Source organism: Hipposideros armiger, unplaced genomic scaffold (assembly GCF_001890085.2).
Source record: "Hipposideros armiger isolate ML-2016 unplaced genomic scaffold, ASM189008v1 scaffold_658, whole genome shotgun sequence".
NCBI classification, from domain to species: domain Eukaryota; kingdom Metazoa; phylum Chordata; class Mammalia; order Chiroptera; family Hipposideridae; genus Hipposideros; species Hipposideros armiger.
The window spans coordinates 483,862-497,661 of NW_017732008.1; the positions used below are offsets into that span (position 1 = coordinate 483,862).

Genomic DNA, 13,800 nt, shown 5'->3' on the forward strand with positions numbered 1-13,800 from the left:
CCACTCGGTCAGCCCTCAATATTGCTTTTTGAAGCCTACAATGTATTTTTTCTCAAAATGTTTCACCCAAGTACAGCTATCACATATCCACTTCAGTAGTCAGAAATAGCCCTGAAATGTGCCATGAACATGAGATTTCCTTAATCCCATTTGATCTGTCTTTGAAATTCTTGCAAATATTGCATTGTACACCAGAAGCGTGTTTGATGTAAATATAGTGCATTATCCTTCAAATGGTATAAAATGATTAAATTCCAGAAATAGATGCCACTTTTTCTTTTTTTCACATTTCCCCAGTTTGAGAAGAACATATTAATGCTATCAAACTAGGCTCTGTTAACACCATTTTCAAATGTTCTGAATTGAATGCTGAAAATATTTTGTTAGTATTCCAATATTTCCTTTCAACATGTACTTATATAATATTTTTCATGGTAAAATATGTCTTTGATTTTATCCTGTTTATAATATTGATTCTAAATTTAATTCCTATGACTAAAATACTCATAAAATTGCAGAAAAAGAGACAACACATTTGAAGGTTGACAAGTTTTACTACCAAAAAAAAAGTTAAAAAAAATAGCCAAATTTGGTTTGTTTAACATTAATATTTTTGCTTTTTTCTTGCTTACAAATTTCACAAAATATTTGGGAAGATATGTGCAATTATAAAGTTCAAGAATTGAACAAAAAGTGTATTTTCTATTTTTATCAATAATATACAATACAAATTAGTTTCAATATCTTCTATCCTTTTGGTTACTCTTATTTTTTAATATCCTATTACACTAACCTAAGGAACCTTTCAATTAAGATTATTTATATAAAAAAACTTGTGAGAGTAGACCTTCAAATAATGTTTCTCTAAATTTATACCAAAAAATTATCCTAATATTATATTGATGTCTCTAAGAACTTAGTAGTAGATAGACTTATTTCAGTTTCATATAAAGACGGTATTAGTATAATTTTTTTGGTACACAGTAAAAGGCCATTTATTTCTATTTCAAAAACAATAAATACACAATGTAAGGAAACAAAGAAAAGTATGAAGTTGCAGAGGGAAAAAAAAAAAAGCATTACCTCGTTCCCACAAAAGAGCCAGTGTAAATATCTATTTCTTTCTCTTTCTCTTCTTTCTTTTCCCTCTCTCTTCCCTTCCCTTCCTTTCCTTTCCTTTCTCTCCTCTCCTTTTCCCTCTCCCCTTTTTGATTTTTACTATTTTAATAACCTTTTATTTTTGAATTACAGTTCACATATATCATACTAGTTTCAGATGTACAAAAAAGTGATCAGACACCTATACAACTCACAAAGTGATCACCTAACAAATCCAGCACCCATCTGACACTATACATAGCCATTACAATGCTATTGAACACACTTCCCACATTATATCCCAGATCCCCATGACTACTCTGAAACTACTAATTTGTACCTCTGTCTGAATCCCCCTCCTTCACCCATTGCTGCAATCCGCCCCCCGCCCCCCATGTGGCAACCATCAAAATATTCTGTGTATCTATGAATTTATTTCTGTTTTGTTCTTAAATTTTAGATTCCACATATAAGTGAGATCATATGGTATTTGTCTGTCTCTGTCTTACTTATTTCACTTAGCATAATACCTGTAGGTCCATTCATGTTTTTGCAGAGGGCAAGATTTCATTCTTATTTTATGGCTGAGTAATATTCCATTGTATATATGTACCTCTTTTCCATCCATCTATTGGTGGACACTTATGGTGCCTCCATACTTTGGCTATTGTAAATAATGCTGCAATGAACATATAGATGCATATGTCTTTTTGAATTAATGTTTTGGGTTTCTTCTCATAAATGTCCAAAAGTAGAATTGCTAGTCTTTCTTTCTTTTTTTAAAGATTTTATTGGGGAATTGGGGGAGGGGAACAGACAGGTTGCTGTCCTTTTGTTCTTCAGTCTAGCTGTGGAGGACACCACTTCACTGGCCCATGTTGGTATTATGATCATTGCGTTCTTCCCGGCTGAGGCAGTTAGTTGCCAGCCACTGAATGGCCACTCACGCCAGCTACCGGCCGCACACAGTAGCTCATGGCAGCCCATTGCAGCAGGGGCTGCAGCCTACGCCGTTGCCGGACACCCATGGCAGCCCAGCTCCAGGTCGAGCTGTTGTTCACAATCTTAGCTGTAGAGATCGCAGCATCACTGGCCCATGTGGGAATCGAACCGGCAGCCCTGTTGCTCAGAGCTTGTGCTCTTAAGCTAGCTCTTCACCAACTGAGCCACTTGGCTGGTCCCTGTAGCATTTGTTTTAAAGTCTATTTTGTCTGGTATAAGTGTTCTTACCCCACCTTTTTTTTTTTTTCCATTTCTATGAAATATCTTTTTCCTTCCCTTTATTATCAGTCTGTATGTTTCTTTTGATCTGAAGTGAGTCTGTTGTAGTCAACTTATGTAAAGGTCTTATTATTTTTTTGTCTATTCATCCATCCTATATTTTGATTGGAGCATTTAATCCATTTACATTTAAAGTAGTTGTTAATAGATATGTAGTTATTGCCATTTTATTATTGACATTTGTTTGTTTTTGTTTGTGTGTTTGTTTGTTTTGTTTTTCATCTTAAGGAAGTCCATCTAACATTCCTTGTAATACTGGTTTGGTGGTGATGAACCCCTTTCAATTTTTCTAGTCAGGGAAGCTCTTTATTTGTCCTTCCATTCTAAATGATAGCTCTGCTAAGTAGAGTAATGTAGGTCCTTTTTATCACTTTGAATGTTTCATGCCAATCCCCTCTGGCCTGCAAAGTTTCTGATGAGAAATCATCTGATAGTCTTATCAGAGCTGCCTTGTAGGTAACTAACTGCTTTTCTCTTGCTGTTTTAGGATTGTTTCTTTGTGTTTAAACTTTGGCATTTTAATTATGATGTGTCTTGGTGTAGACCTCTTTGGGTTCATCTTGTTCGGGACTCTGCACTTTCTGGGCTTTTACGTCTATTTCCTTTTCCAGGTTATAGAAGTTTTTCATCATTATTTCTTCTGATAGGTTTTCATTTCTTTGCTCTCTTTCTCCTCCTTCTAGTACCCCTATGATGAGAATGTTGGTATGCTTGATGTTGTTCCAGAGACCCCTTAAACTATTCTTATTTTTTTGGATTCTTTTGTTTTTTTTGCTGCTCTGTATGGGTGTTTTCTGCTACCTTATCTTCCAAATTGCTGATCGGATCCTCTGCTGTTCTAATGTGTTGATTCCCTGTAACATATTCTTTGTTTTTGTTATTGTATTGTTTATTTCTGGCTGGTTCTTTTTTATGTTTTCTATCTCCATTTTATGTTTTTTCTCTTTATTGAAGTTTTTACAGCAATCATTGAGCATCCTTATAACCAGTGTTTTGAACTTCGTATCTGGAAGATTGCTTGTCTTCATTTTGTTTAGTTCTTTTTCTGAAGTTTTGGCTGTTCTTTCATTTGGGACATGTTTCTTTGTCTCTTTATTTTGGCTGTTTTTCTGTGCAGGTCTTAGTAGAGTGGCTTTATGTAGTAGATCTCCTGTGGGGCCGTCTCCCTCGTCCCCTGACCTGTGTTCTCAAGGTGTGTCCCTTGTGTGGCTAGTGCATGTCCTTCTTTTGTAGTTGAGCTTTGATTGCTGTTGGGAAGTCAGTGGGAGAGATTGATCCTCAGGCTGATTGGTTGTGAGGACTTCCCATAACTATAGTGGAGGACCTGTTGTGCAGAGGCTGGCCCAATGGAACAGGGCTCTGTTGCTTGCCTAGTCTGCCTTTTGGGTTTGTTGTTAGTGGAGATGGTTGGGTGGTGTCTGGTGTGGTGTGAAGCTGGCTACCCAGTAATTTGGTTCTGGGGCCTCTTGAGAGGGGCTCTGTTGCAGGCCAAGTTCTCCTGCTGTCTCTGCCCTGCCTGGGGCCCCTTGGTACGAGCTAAAAGGTGATTTGCAGCTGGTTGCCACTTGTGCTGAGCTTAGAGGCTCCTGGGAGAGGCTGAGCTATGAACTGAGGTCAGCTTCTGCTAATGGTGTGCTTGGTACTACTTAGCAAGAGGTACATGACATACTGAGTCCAGATGCTTTTTGTTTGGGGTTTGAAAACCTTTGAGATATTATAGGAAGGTTTTTAGCATGATCTAAGCTGTGCCGTTTATATGAAAAAGCCGCTGGAAAGAGCTTGGGTGGACCCTCAAGTTGGGTGGGGCAGGGTCTCAGGGAATCACCAGGGTGGGGAGAATGGTATTCGCTAGGTTGATGGAGATTCAGATATGGTGCTCGGCCTGTGCGTGCTGGGTGGGTGTGGTGAAGGCTTCTGCCAGTACTGCTGTCTGGGAGAAAGCTTTTGCTCTAGCCCTCTCCCTGAAGCCAGACAATTCTATTTCTCCCTGCTTGTCCCTGGCAACTTTTAAGCTGCTGCCCCAGCACTGCAGTTCAAAGTGAGTCAGCCCATCATGGAATAAGCCCATGTGTAGGCCCTTTAAGAGGAACGCCTGAGACTCCAGCAGCCCTTCTTCTTACTCAGCCACAGTCACCACTGGTCTTCACAGCCAAAAATTATGGGGACTTCTTATCCCAGCACTGGAATCCTGGGCTGGGGGGGTCTGGTGTGATGCTGGGACCTCTCCTCCGGGGGGGACCTCTGCAGCTGAGATATCCCTCCTGATTTTTAACTGCCACATGTCGGTATGGAACCAGCCCATTTCACTACTCTCAATGATGGTTTTTCTGTAGTTTAGTTGTATTCTTGATGTGGTTGTGGGAGGAAGCGATCACAACGTTTACTTACTCCACCATTGTGACCCAAATCCTGTTAGTTTAATATGAAAATTTCCCTTTAGTAATTAGCTCTTTGCTAAAAATAAGAACTAGTAAAGAGAAGATTACTGTTTATTGATTAAGGAGTTAAGAAAAATAACCTGTAATTCATGAGAGTATAAGTAAAAAGAGATATTACATAATTAGTCACATAATTGATATAATTAGTCATAGACCAACTGATGTTGCTATTTCTATATATTGTTTAAAAAGTCAGTAACATTTGTATTTTTTGAAAACATTTAAAAGAAAAGCTGAGACATTTATACCAAGGAAAGAATTATATAATCACTTTCCAGTTACATTGTTCTTACATCTGACTAGTTATTTTTTTCTTAATTTAGCAAAAGGATCTTGGAGTTAGAAATGCTCTCACCCATATCAGATTCCTTACAAATGCTAATGCACGAATATGACACCTTTAGAACCTGTAATTTAACACTGTATATTCTTCATTGCAGACAAAACATGGATGCATACGCCGGAAGCTTTATCAAAACACTACATTCCCTATAATGCAAAGGTAAAATAGTTCATATGATATTATTGAATTTTATTTTGTGATAATATTATTACTAATTCATGGTTGATCTTAGAAAGTTTGTTTAAATTGCCATTTCATGGTAGATGATGCCTGAAAAAAATTTGCATCAATAATTTTGTAATGTATGGTATGGGAAGTTATTTTTTCTCCAATGAAGTGATGTTTAAAAAAAGTCTTTTGTTAAAATTATCTGTGGTAACATAGCCTGTAGGAAATAAAATAACTAACAAGTTAGTGTTCTTTAAAAACATTTTAATGTTACATTACACAGACAAATACAAAAACTAACCTCAATATGAGAGAAGTAAGTTGAAATTTTAATGGGACAAACAAAACTTAAACTATTAAGAAAAAAGAAAAAAAGTGCATTTTTTGCTGACTCTTTTGTTCAGGTTGCTGCATTTTAATAAAGAAATAGAAATGGTCTATATTCCTTGAGTCTTTGTTGTTGGAAAGGTGGACAAATGCATGAATACAATTTACAAAATAGTCTTTAAAGAAAGGTGTTATTTTTTGTTTAATGAGCACCAAATCCAAAATAGATTTCAGAGAAATCTGAGTTTAAATTTGGAAGAGACAGGAGTGAATTGAAGAGTTGAGTTTGGGGAATGTGACAGTGGGTCAGATGTAAGCATCTGACCTTTGGAGACAGCAGTGGGGAGAATAGAAAATGATACAATTATTTTTGTAAGAGAATTTAAGTGTTTATGGATTATTAAACTATATTCTTGGATATAATCAGATTAAGTATGCAGAATTATTTCAGGAAATTAAAAAAAATTTTATTGTATACAGAGTCATTGGTCTTTAATAAGGAGCCTCTAGAGTGCTTGTCTGACTATGAATCAGCAAGAAGCATTTAAAAGGCCATGTAGAAGTTCTCCAGCACTAGACTCAAAAGTGATCTTCTGAAGAGCAACAACTATGTGTTTTCTTGTTGACTTTGCTGCAAAGAAAATGCTCTAAAATATGTTCTCTGTAAAACTAGTGTACTCAAAATTAGTACAATGATTATGGATTTCTCTGTGAAGTTAACATGAGGATTTGATTGCCATGATTTAGCATGAAAAGTTTAGTTAACTAAATGAGAAAAGTTGAGGTAATATGACCTATCTCTTTTACAGATATTCCTCATTAGTTATTGGGAAATGATATGAAAATTATACAGAAAAATTTTAATCTAGAAAATCACTGTTATTTTAAAGTGCATGCTCAGTTTTTTTTTTTTTAAAGATTTTTTTTTATTATTATTGGGGAATTGGGGGTATGGGAACAGTGCTGGGGAATTGGGGAAGGGGAACAGACAAGTTGCTGTTGTTTTGTTCTTCAGTCTAGTTGTGGAGGACGTTGCTTCACTGGCCCAAGTTGGCACCATCATTGCACTCTTCCCGGGCGAGGCACATCAGTCGCCGGCTTCTGGACGGCCGCTCACTGCGGCTGCTGGCCGCTCACGCTGGCTGCTGGCTACATACAGTAGCCATGGCAACCCACTGCCACAGGGGGTGCAGCCTACGCCGTCGCCGGCAACTCCCAGCAGCCCAGCTCCAGGTTGAGCTGTTGTTCAGCATCTTAGCTGTGGAGGGCAGTGTCACTGGCCCTCATATGTGGGATCCGAACCGGGGCCCTCTGGCATCCCAAGCCAGTTCTTAACCATCGCGCCACTTGGCCGGCCCCAGTTTTTGATAATACTATTGATCATAGGAGAATTCTGTACTTCAAGTAAAAACATCACAGGTTATTTTTATATATGATGGAAATGTTTCATTTTGGAAAACTGGTGTATATAAGATTGGAAGATTCTTATTAGAACTATCATTAACTTTAACTCTGTGGGTAAATGTGACAAAGGAGATCTGCTTGTCTACATGAAAAAGTCGCCTGTGCTCATTCACAGCTGCATAGAAACTGTAAGTCATCCCACACGAAGTGGAGGGCACAGAAACACCTTCCCAGAGTGGGGTCAATAAAATGCGGAAGGCTAGGTTGATTTTGTCCATTTTAATATGGCCTCCTGAGTGATAATGTACATCACGTGTACCAATTAGTGTTTAAATTATTTGAAGAACATTTTGTGGGTTTTTTTTTGTAGTTCCTCGTTTGTGGTACTTTTAAAATTTATAATTTAGTAGTTATTTTTGAAGTTTTTCTCTCTTTCTTATTAGAGTACATGGCACTTCAAAACCAAATCCACACCCACAAGAAATACTTAGCACAACAGAAAGAAAGTACAGACCATAGAACTAGATTGCCTCAATTTAAATCCTGAGTTCAGCACTTAATTAGCTATGAGTCTTTGGACAAATTATTTAACCTTTCTGTGTATATGCCTATTCATCCGGAAATAGAGATAATAATTAGAGTTGTTATAGACATAAAGGTATTAGACAAGTATTAAAAGAGTATCTGGAATAAAATAACTTCAATAAATGTTAGCAATCACTAATTTATCGTTTTATTTTTCACAGGATTTATCAAAGTGCCTGTCTGTCTGTGTGTATGTATATATATATAAAATGTATTTGGTGAATTAATGCATAATAACCTTTCCAAGGTGATTATAAAATAGTTAAATTTCATTTAGCACCAATATATGATATATACCAGGCACTATACTGGTGTGTTTTTTATATGATCTCATTTAATATTTGCCACAACCCATTATGGAGATTATTAATCTTTACGTAAGAGAAAACTAAGCTGAAAGATTAAGTAATTTGTCCACCCTTACAAAGCTAGTAAGATAGAACTAGTCTAAAAAACCAAGGTCTATCTGAGTTCAAAGCTTCTTTTCATGTATGTAATAATACTTGATTCATTTATTAAATGGCTGTTATGTATAAGGTGCTATTGCTGAAACTTTATGAATGTTGGTGAAGTTTCAGAGCTATATGACACATGGCTTATATTCTTCTGGATCTTATTGTCATAGGATAATATAATACAGAAAAAAATAAAAAGGAGATCATGTTCTATTCTATTCAAATGACACTTAACAGAAAGCTATAGAGATTCAGAGAGTGGCATCTCTAATTTATGGAAGTCGGGGTGAGGTATAATTTCCAAGGCTCAAAACAAGGATAGCTGACCATTTCAGGCTGAGGCATGAGGGGGAGCACAAGTGCAGAGTCAGTAAGGCCTAAGGCACAAGCTGAATATGACAAGAGTTGGGCTGGGGCATAATGTACTAATGATGGTAAAGTGCCTTATTAACCAAAGTTCCATCTGAGAAATAGAACTCCTAGGATGCGCGCGTGAGCGCGCGCGCGCACACACACACACACACACACACACACATTTATTTTAAGGAATGGGTTATACAATCATGGGGGGCTCGCCAGGCTCGACTGAAATCTATAGGACAGGTTGGATACCCTTGGGTAGGAACTGACCAACAGGTAGAATTTTTTCTTCTTCAGTTCTGTGTCAGTTCTGTTCTTAAAGCCTTTAAATTGACTGTATCAAGCCCACCCAGATTATCCGGCATAATCTCCTTTACATGAAGTCAACATTAATCATGTTGGATGTTAATCATGTCTACAAAATAACTTCACAACAACACTTAGGTTAGTATTTGATTGAATAACTGGATAGTATAACCTGGCGAAGTTGATCATATAACACTGACCATACTAACACAAATACTAATTCTGGACAGGCTAAAAATAAAAAAGATAAATTGTGAAGCCTTTGAATGGCAGGAGAAACAGTTTGAGTAGTGAGATAATCAAATAGGAAATTAGGAAGATAAATTTGTAGTAATCTGAAAGTTGATTTGGATCAAGAGATATAGGATGACATTAAACTTCTTAGGAAGTTACAGCAGGTCCTCTAATAACATTGTGTTTTTTTCAGTGTTATTTCATTATAACATTGCTGAGACGCTGTAGGAACTTAATTCTTATATCAATTAGCTTATTGTAAAATTGGTTTCATTGTACATCATTTTGTTTAAAGTTGCAGAACCTATTGATGTTAAGTGAGGACTTACTGTATTTTAATGTTCTAATTGTGTGGTCATAAGTTTGTATAGGATAGCAGATAAACATATAGTGGAAAATAAATGTGTGCTAAATATTGCAAGGGAAGAATTGATGCAACAGAGGAATAATTTTTATGTGAGGAAAAGGAAACATGTTTTCATCCTAGAAGGGAGATCCCCATTACTTCACTCACTTTTGTCATCCACTAGTTACAAAATAATTTGATAAATTTAAGAGAGCTGTTTAAGAATTATAATTCTCCCTGAGGAAATACATAATAGCATTTACATTTAGATGTTTTCAGTTTAGAAGTTTTCTGCTCTAATGTTATAATCCCTTTAGTTTCTTTTCTAAGAACATATTTTAGTTCCATATTTTTCATTGTATAGAACAGGGGTCAGCAAACTGCGCCTCTTTGGGTACGTACACGTGGCTCTGAAGTAAAGTTGAAAATGAAAATAAAACCATCATAGTTTCATCATTTATACAATTTTTAAAGGATATTATTCACATAATGGTGATTTCATTTGTTTTATGGGTCTCAAATAATTTTTAAATTGTTGTGAAGGACAGGATTGGCTTGTCTGCCTCAAAAGTTTGCCGACCCCTGGTATAGAACATTCTATTTGAAAATTTTACATTTAATATACTTAAAATACCTATTTCAGAACATCTGTGGATATAAAATAATACTTGGTTTCAAAGTAGTTTTTTTTTTAAACGGGCAGTAACAGCTTTAACACTAACTCATTGGTAATTCTGCATATTATCCTGTATACTATGTAGTGATGTTTTCCAAACAGCCAGCTATGTTCCATGAAAAAAAAATTGATCATGAAACAATGCATTAGGTCATGGGAGGTATTTAAAGATGAAATAGAATAGAAGAGAAAGAGGAAACGAATTTTCAGAATGCATTTGGTCAACATCAATTTGTTGCATGAAATTGTGGTTTATGGTCATTAGAGGTTGAAAGCCACTGACTTTAAACAGTCATCTCCCTTTAAACAGTACCAAAGACTTCACCAGATTTAACTAATTTAAATCATAGCATAATAATAGGGGGGAGTGCTTAAAAGAGCAATTTAATTTTTAATAAAACAGATCTACATATAAGTTTAACCACATGTCCTCATTGAATATAACATCTTAAAAATGATTTCTGAAATATTCATATAAACATGGTGGGAGTGATAGAGAAATAGAGTAAAATGTGATTACAGGTTTGTGTACTCATTCATTCACACATGTACTTACTTCTTGAAATCGAGCTCCTCACATATACCAGGTCCTGACCTAGACAATGGCTATTAATTAGTGAACCAAATGGATAAAATCCTGCCCTCCTTGGACTTACATATAATAAGCAAAGTAATGACCCTTTTTTGAGAGACATCCAATAAGAAAATAAGTATATTTATTTTTATTCATGCAGTATTAATTAGTGTTATTGATATAACATATATAATATAGTATTAACACAATATTTTATTTATTAATACAATATTCCAGACTGTAATAGTTGCTATAAAGAAAAAACTCAGGATATTGGGGGTTGGGAGAGGTGGGAAAGAGGGCACTATGTTATGTGAACCTGGCCAGGGAAGATCTCTGGGGAGGGTAGAAGCCTGAGGGGAGAGAGAGAGGGAGCATGCGCGTGCATGGGAGAAGAGCATTCCGACATGGCATCGTGCGGACTGGCCCGTGCACGTTGGGATCACGCTTGCCAAGGAGAGGACTACCGGGGGCCAGGGTGCCTCCAGCGCAGCAGAAAGCGGAGGAGTATGTATTATAATAATAATAATAATAATGATAATAATAATAATAATAATAATAATAATACAGTCTGAAGGGCACACATGAAGTAGAGCCGGTGGGGCGGCAGGTGTCCTTAGTGCTTGTAGGGCCTTGCAGGGCAGTGTAAAATTGGGGACGCCCTCAATTATAGAGTTTTGGGAGAAAGAATGACAAGATCTAAGACAAGTTTTTAATAGGAATTAGCTGTGAGGAAGCAAAGGAGAGCACGCAGCGGGACTCCTGCTCGGGACTCCAGTGCAGGAGTCCAGGCGAGGAAGGTCTCATTGTGGCCTGAAGCTGAGTAGGCACTGAAGGAGCAAAGTGGCGGGCACCTGGGTATATTTTGAAATGTCGACAGGATTTATAGATAGATTGTGTATTAGCTTTCTATTGCTGCTATATTAGAACATTAAAGCCGAAATTTAAAAATAATTTTTGATTACCAATAAGGAAGAGTGTAGTATTTTCCATTGCCAGCAACTTTTGATGGGATTGCGGAACTGTTTTTTCTGTAAAGCTCAAATACCGGAAAACTTCAGTTTTAATAAGCTTATTATTCTGTGGGTGTGAGATAGTCATTTCCCAGATCAAGAATTGTGACAAGTGTTTAAAAAAAACATGTATTTATTAGATGTTTTACTCTCAAATGTATTAACTATCCCCCCAAAAGGCTGATGTATTTATTTTTTATGAAATATCTAGCTTTGGTAAAAAATGTTAGAATGCAATTCTAAAGAGATTACTACATGACTTTGCATGTAGCAGTAAAAAGAGTCAGCATCCCTTGATTTATTGTTTACTGTGTTTCCAAGTTCTAAAAGTGAGTGAATCCAAAATAAATAGGAACATGGACCTTGACCTTAAAAGCTTATGACTTCCCTGGGGAGCTAGAACAGGCACATGAAACAAGGCATTTTGTAAAAAATCTAAGTAGATGGTGACCAACAATATAAAATATGAATGTCAAAGAGAGGTTTAAAAAGAAAAATTAGGTCACATTTCAGTGATTTCTAGAGGTATCAGAGTTTCATATATTAAACACGCATTGTTTGCAATGCGTGGTTTGACAAGGCAGAAGGCTCGGCTGAGCTGTGACCCTCAAAATTTTCCTGGCTCAGTGAGCTGTATGGTTTCTAGCCAGGCTTTCAAAACCTTCACAACCTAATCTTCCTCAATATTTATAGCCCATAAGCTCTGACTTGGCTTAAAAAAAAAACCAAATGGAAAACAATGAAGAACAAAAAACAAATTAAAAAAACAGACTCGATCTCAGATATGCTAGTAAGTGGTTAGACCTTGAATATTCTAGCCCTGAGTAGTGGAACTCCACATCTTAGCCACTTACATTTGAAACTTGCATCTGACCTTGGTCAGTGATCATTGATATAGGGGAATCAGAACCTAGATATGTGCTATGCTCAGATGCATCCCACAAAAACAGCGCTCTACCCCAACAACTCCATTGGTACTATCAGACTGTTATGCCACATAGTTGCCATATTCTGTTACAGGATCAGAACGGCTACTTCTCATCGAATTATCTGGGTTCTAATTTCAGCTAATTAGAACTAATTCCCAAATTACTAATGCCCAAATTACTTTGAGTTTTCTGTCTTTGAGTTTTCTCATTTGTAAAATGAGATTAATAATTATACTTACCTCATTGCATTACATGAGTTAATATATTAAGAAACCCTTAGATCAGTGTCTTGTGTATCAAAAGCTTATTATTATTAATATCTTTATTATAGAAGGTATCCTGCCTACACTGGAGTTGCACTAGTTATTGTTCTTCCTTGAAAACAATTTATTTAGCCTTTGCATAATTATCTGAAAAACAGAGACTCATGTTCCTAGAATACTCATGTCATCTATCTTTTCTGTTTATATCAGTAACAGTGAGATAAGCCAAGGTGCCTGCAGTGGTCAGCCTGAGAGTTTCAGTGAGGAAGGAATGACTTTTTCCTTCAAGCATGAGAGCAGAGTCAATGCTGCCGACCTTGTAGGTTTTTGACAAGAGAAGGTTTTGATTGTTAAAGAAAAATATCATTGTAATCATACTTTCCTATTATCTTGAATTTCCAACAACTGCATTCTGGAGCAAGATCTTAATACACAGATCATCCTGGTCTTAAAATCAAATATAGAAACATAGGGAAGTCAGTGCAAACCTTTTTAAGCTGTTAAGGAGTTTTATAAGTAAAAAGTTAATGAAGAGAGAAAGTTACAACATTATGTGGCCTAATGAGTCATGGAAAAGAAAAGTTTTAATGTAATTAAATCATTATACTAATGCTTCTCAAAATATTTTTGGTGAATATATGATAAATTACCCTTCAATAAAGTGTTAATATTGGTTTATGAATTAATAGGAGAAAATCTGAGTCTTAGAAATAAAGATTATCTACAGCCATGTCAGAAAAAAAAAAGGAAATCAGCAAAGAGAACTTTCAAATTGAACCCTGTAGAGTCATTAAGAGTTGGACAAAAGATATATCACTGTGATCACTGACATGCATTGCAAAAACATCCAAAAATGATTTAGTATTCCAAATTCATAAGATTCTTTAGAGCAGCTTTTAATGGAAGAAAACACAGCATTTGCCAATTTTTCTGGTGTAGATACCAGGGGAAATGTAAAAACCATGAAGAGCTCAACTGTGTTCCATGTAATTCATTTCAT

General features: G+C 36.2%; 1 protein-coding gene across 17 annotated transcripts in view; it reads left to right on the plus strand.

Moving 5' to 3' along the window:
- The window catches only part of GULP1 (GULP PTB domain containing engulfment adaptor 1), a 221,923-nt gene that overhangs the window by 126,788 nt on the left and 81,335 nt on the right, over positions 1-13,800 (plus strand). For all 17 annotated transcript variants that reach the window (XM_019626115.1, XM_019626117.1, XM_019626112.1 and 14 more), the window contains one exon: positions 5,258-5,319. In XM_019626115.1, the coding sequence (XP_019481660.1) occupies positions 5,258-5,319 (62 nt within the window). The remainder of the gene's footprint in view (positions 1-5,257; positions 5,320-13,800) is intronic.